The sequence below is a fragment of the Castanea sativa genome, chromosome 12 (genome assembly GCF_040712315.1).
Source record: "Castanea sativa cultivar Marrone di Chiusa Pesio chromosome 12, ASM4071231v1".
NCBI lineage: Eukaryota > Viridiplantae > Streptophyta > Magnoliopsida > Fagales > Fagaceae > Castanea > Castanea sativa.
Window position 1 is genome coordinate 47204245 of NC_134024.1, and position 6397 is coordinate 47210641.

Genomic DNA, 6397 nt, shown 5'->3' on the forward strand with positions numbered 1-6397 from the left:
ATATTATGTAACCCTGAGTGGGGTCTAGTACTTGACCTTCTTCATCCTTGGGTTTGAATCACCATTAGCAGCATGTGGGAATTAATGCATGAACCATAAGTGTAGTGTAGAGGGCTTATCTCTTTGGGTCTAGAAAGTGACGGTGTACAGGGTTTATCTTGTTGGGTACAAAGTGACTAGTGCCATCATCTTATTAATTAACAACAACGGTATGTGAGACAGTGAGAGTGATATAAAATGTGTTAGCTTGTGAGCATTGGATCTATGTACGTATTTGTAAGGTTGAGTAAAGTAAATTTAGCATGTAGAAATCTTATATTCAGGTGGAAATTATGTAAGGGTAGTGTGTGTGAGAGTTTGAAGAACACACAAGATGTGTGCAATTCAAAGGAGTCTTGTGACTGGATCTCGCAACTAGCTCGCGACTAGCTAGTCACCAGAATGACACACGTGTGAAGCATGCATGGGAGCTGAAGGATCTCGACAGCTGAAGCACTACAGGACAAAACTTCCAGTCTGGCTAGGCAGTTAGCTTGCGACTCAGACTCGCGACTCGTTCTAGTCGCGAGGTTGAGTGGCTAGAATGCCCTATTTGGATAAAAACTGACGTTTCACATTTCTCATACACTCTACCATAAATACCTTTATACCCATGAAATGTAGAGAGCTTCTAGAGAAAATTTTGAGAGAGAAACCATAGAGAAAAACAAGATTGACTCATCCACAATCTTCATCATTTGATTCTCCAAATTCCTCTACTCTTACCTTCTCCATTGACATATTCTTGAGAGGTACATTTAGCCAAATCCTATCTCACCATACCCATATCAGTGAGGAGGTATTTTGGTGCTTGGGAAGCAGTTCAAAAGAGACCAATTCATTTGGTTGATACAATGGACGATTGTGGGATCTGGTAAGCTAGAGAAGACAAGGTTTAGCATAACCCTGTTAGAACAAGAAGCTTGGAGGACTTAGGTGCACTGGGTAGATTAGGCTTTGAGGGTTTTCTGCTATTCATGTATCCCAACTTTATTCCCTAGTGAATTATTGACCATTTGGAGGGCGACGGAGAGGGTTTTCGCTGAGTTCTTCGGTTTCCTCTTCGATAATACATCACCGTGTTATCTTGGTGTTTGCTTCTCTCTTCTCTTACTCTTTACTTTTTAATTAATGCTGTATTTGTGATTAACTATAGTTTAGAGTGTTTTACCAATTTGGATATAGCTTATATTTCATATTCCACACATATATTGTTTGATTATAAGCTTGTGTTGGTATTTTTGTATTTGGGGGTCTAAACATTCATAGGTATTTTACACACTATTTGAACTTTCAATTGGTATCAAAGCGGGTTCACTTGCTGTGGTCTCATTACCTAAGTGATCTCAATCGCTTAATGCTCCTCCATACTTTGATGGGAGCAACTATGCATTTTGAAAAGTCCCTATGAGGGCATTTCTAAGTTCCATTGATAAGAATGTTTGGGAAGCTGTAGAGATAGGATGGACTAGGTTGGAGGCTGCCAAATCCACATGGGATAAGGCATCTCTTGCAGCAACTAATGCTAATAGCAAGACTTTAAATGCTATTTTTTGTGGTGTTTCTTCTGATGAGTTTCACAAGATTTCCCATGTTACAATTGCCAAGGAGGCGTGGCAAATTTTGGAAAAGACTTATGAGGGAACCAAAAAGGTGAAGGACACCAAGCTGTAAATGCTAACCACACATTTTGAAGAGCTGAGGATGAGTGAAGACGAGTCATTCGACTCATTTTATGGGAAGCTGAATAAGGTGGTAATTGGAAAATTTAACTTGGGAGAAATGACAGAGGACTCCAAGATTGTGAGAAAAATTCTAGGATCATTACCAGAGAGCTTTCATGCAAAGGTCACTGTCATCGAAAAGAGCAAAGACCTTGATAAGATCAAAATTCAAGAACTCATTGGCTCTCTTCAAACCTATGAGCTATCTCTACCATCACAAAGGAAGAGCAAATCCCTTGCTCTAAAGACAATCAATGAGAAAGTAGAAGCTCAAGACTCCTCAGATGAGGATGAGGTTGAAAAAGATGTGGAGTATCTTGTTAAGAACTTCTGAAAGTTCTTAAAGTTAAAAAAGAATGGAAAGTTTTTTGAGAAGGGAAAATTCCCAAATTCTTGGAAGGAGAAAAAGGATTTCAAGAAGAAAGATGGGAAGGATTCTCAATCCTCTCCAGGAATCATGTGTTATGAATGCAACGGTCATGGACATCTTAAGAAGGAGTGTCCCAACTATTTGAGAGGAAATGGTAACGTGTATGCAACTACCCTTAGTGACACAGACTCTTCTAATTTAGACTCGAAAGAAAGCTATGACGGAGAAGGAAACTACTCCGCATTTATGGCCATTGCTCCCGTGGAATCTTCGGATGATTTGAGTGTATTAGTGGAAGAGCTTGGTGAGCACATGGAAGTAGAGTCGATGGGGATAGTAAAAGAATCCAATGATGAGGAAGATGAAAAAACAATAGGGTTACAACAAACCTATAATACTCTCCTTGAGAAGACTGGTGAATATGCAAAAGTTGCTAAAGCAACCATCAAGAAAATGAAGAGAGCAGAACAAGATTACAAAATTCTTCTAGTGCGGTACAAGGAGACCAAATGTGAAGTCGAGGCGCTAAACGGAGAACTAACTAAAGCCTACATAAAGATAAAGTTTCTTGAGCTGGAGGTGATTCAAGCTAATGCTAAAGTTGAGCGGGTTTCCTCCAAAAAGCTTGATGAAGTGCTTGCACATCAAAATCCCTTTTCTAACAAAAGCAGCTTAGGATATACCAGCGAGGCTAGTTTAAGCACCATTGTGTCTAAGGACATGAAGTTTGTAAAAGCAAAGGAACCAGTGGTAACAACTTTAGCTGTTGAGAAAGTGAAGTCTGAGAAGACGCCAAAGGTGATTGCTCAACGGGTTTCAACAAAGCCTCCAAACCCAACAGTGGTTAAACTCAAGGCGAAAGGAAAATCTCCTCCAAAGTCACAAAGGGGATTGAAAATTCAACACTTTTGTCACCATTGTGGAATCCAAGGTCACACAAGACCCAACTGCTACAAGCTTTGGGCATTAAAGAATGGCAGCTATCAAAGGCCAAGAGGACAAAGAAATGGCAAAGGGAACTTCAAGCAATCGAAAGGGGGAGAAGCTGAGTCTAAAATTGGAGATGTAATGAAGATGATAGACACCATCACTTTTTACTTGGCAAACTTCACCCTAAGGTTTGAGAATCGTAACTCAAGTACTCATTCCCCTAAGGATATCACCCCAAATGCACGTGTCGTGTGGGTGAAGAAGGATATGCATGCATAAGCATTAGAACATGACCATGCATCAATTCTTCCTATATGTTGTGTCTTTGCTTGGCTGTTTTCTTTGATTCTAGTATCTTTTGACAAATTTTTGTTTGTTTGTTATCTGCTTTGAATGTTGTTAATTTTTTTTTATCAATCTTTACTTTTTTTGTGTCAAAAATCCAAAAACACATAAAAAGTAGAAAATCCAAAAAGTTTGATCGGCATTATTGTGTTTTGTCACATGCATGTTTTGCCTTGTACCTCCGTACAAATGGCTTTGTGCATTTACGAGCGTAGCTTGTTCTTTATGCACTCATATCATTGTAGAAAAAATTTTGACATCTATGTGACTATTGTAAATAGATCTTTAACCTTGTCATGAATAATTAGTCAATGGTTTTATTGATCTTGAGACTTGCATAGACTTGTGCCTATATATCTTCCCACCCTTTTATTTTTTGCTTAGAGAGCTCAACCAATGTAAATCTTAAAATCTCGCACATACTAGTATTTGACTAGAAAAAGGGAAAGCGACTTTTATGAAAATGTATGATGCCCTAAAAAGCCAAAGGCTTGTTCATCAATTTGAAATATCAAAATTTCAAGCATCAATCTCAAAAAAAGATGTAAAGATAAAAAAAATGATCAAATGTTATGATGTGTTCGAAGCCAAATGAAAAGCTTCAAAGTTAAGTAATCAAGTTTTGTGGGAGGTCATACATGCATATTTCTATAATGAAGATTGGTCACTCTTCCTAGTGCTAATTATGTATGTCTTGGTTGAATTGATCATTAAAGCTTCACATTAGACTAAAGACTATCTCACATTTAAGATCCACACACATCACACATGTCTATGTTTAATGAATACCTTATTCATTTGTGTGATTGTACTTGATTAAATGTGTTGCACATGTTCAATCATATGTTGGTCAAACACAAAAAGATTTTTGAGTGTTTTAATTGTTTTTGGAAAGTGTTTTTGTTTTGAAAAATTACAAAAATTTCAAAAACTGTGCAACTCTGTTTTGGCGACTCACTCTCGTGAGTCACTCCAGTTGCGTGTCTCCAATCACGAGTTTACTTAGAAGCTTTCGTGACTCCTTGGCGAGTCAACTCCATAATCAGGAAAAAGACTTAGAAAAATTTCAAAATTTATGGGTTTTTGTCATCTTCACGATCCTGTTTGGTAACTGGTTCGCGAGTGAAAGCTCCAGTCGCGAGTTTACTCAGAATGATTCGTGACTCACTCGCGAGTGGACCTTCCAGTGGCAAAAAAAACTTAGACAAATTTTTCAAAATTTGTCACACGGGTTTTTGGCGACTTGACCTAGCGACTTGGTCGCAACTCATTTTAGTTACGAAAAATGCATGTTTTGCACATTAAGGGTTATTTTCAAAGCAGTTTTCAAAAACTTTTCATTTTTCCCTCGCATCTCGTGACTGTTCATTTTCTTGTCCGCCTCTCCCTCTTCCAAAACCTCTATTTTCACTCATAAAACCTCCATTTTCTTCATCAATCTTCAAGAAAAGGTATGGGTTCCTTTTTGTTAGGTTCTAAGACCTTAGGAACTAATATATTAAAACTTCAATATGTAATGTGTTGGCAAACCATGATCAAAACATTTAATCTAGGTTTAGACTTGCTCAAAGTTTGGTTTAATGTATTTTTGAAATCGAGTAATTGCAAGAAATTACTATTCTATTTCTGCAAGGCTTGATCGATCGAAGAATAGACTCGATCGATTGAGAGTCGTATCTACAAAACTATAATTAAGCCTAAACAATAGTTCAAGCCCATCAAGGATTAAGGTTTTAAATATACTTCTTCCAGTATATAAAGGAAACCCTTAGCACGTTTTTAAAGAGTTTTTTAGAGAGATTAGAGTGCAGCTTGTGCCTCTTTTGTGGATCTAGGGTTTTGTACCCAAAAACTTTCTAATGCTCTGTATGTTATGTGTGTGAATCTTTTGTGAGATCTAGAGGTGTATGCCTTCACATACATTTAGGGTTATCAAGATCTAGATTGATGTCAAGAGCTTGGTGATCAATTCAGTTGCAGATTCAAGAGCTTAAAGATATACAAGCAGGAGTGCTTGTGCTTGTTGGGAATCCAAGAAAGAAGTAGTCCGTGGACTCGGAGTTGTCACGTGGTTGTGGTAGTAAGTTTCCTACTCGAGGTAGTAATAGGATGTTAGTGGTCTAAGTCGTTATTGTGTAAACTTTAATTCTTTCATAGTGGATTCAGTTTTACCTTGAGGATAGCTAGGTTAAATCCTCTCCAAGTTTTTTACCGGTTTGGTTTTCTTAGGTCATCATATCATTGTGTTATTTATTTTTCCGCAGCTTTGCATGATATGATATATATGTGTTAACCTAAATCTGCATAATTTACCTAAGTTAATCACTTGGCTAAATAACTAGGTTAATCTAGTTGTGTTTTAAGGGGTGTAAAAACGTACACTTTTTATTTCAAAAGTATTTCATGTTTCTAACCCTAGATTTCTTGGATTTTGTGTTTGTGATGTGATTTGAAAATATGATGTTTGAATATGGTTTTAATGATATTTTGTTGAATTTTCCATATGGGTTTTGTTGATCTTGTCTGTATAATGCCTATTCAACATGTTTTTCATATTTGTTCTTCATTGTTGTGCATTATACCATGGTTGTGTTGTGTTGTGCATATCATGTCCATGATAAAAATGTTTCATTGACATTTTCTTGTATTTCCGTGGATTTCATGGAATACAAAGGCTCTCGGGATAATCATGTTTCTTTGATTTTGAAACATCATATGATTATGTGTTTTTACACTATATGGGCCCTACCCCCCTGTCAACCCAATCACCCTAAGGCCCGTAAGGACTAACTCTGATAGAGGCTCGTGCCGACCACACGTAGTACCGCGCATGCCGTCCAAAAGGTCCGATCTAGGAGCACTCAAAGCAGCTTGTGACGTGCCCGGCCGAGCACAGATCTACCTACAAGGTCAGTCTCGGTGCCGCTACCATTCTTTCCTTCCCGCCACCAAACATCCACTTAGGTGAAACGGTATTGGACCTCCTGTC

The 6397-nt window shown here is 37.9% G+C and overlaps 1 protein-coding gene across 1 annotated transcript; it reads left to right on the forward strand.

Annotated features, from left to right (window-relative positions):
- The first annotated feature begins 1713 nt into the window (after window positions 1-1713).
- LOC142620787 (uncharacterized) lies at window positions 1714-2097 on the forward strand. The gene has a single exon (XM_075794099.1). The coding sequence runs from the start codon at window positions 1714-1716 to the stop codon at window positions 2095-2097; it is 384 nt and encodes a 127-aa protein (XP_075650214.1).
- The last annotated feature ends 4300 nt before the right edge of the window (window positions 2098-6397 follow it).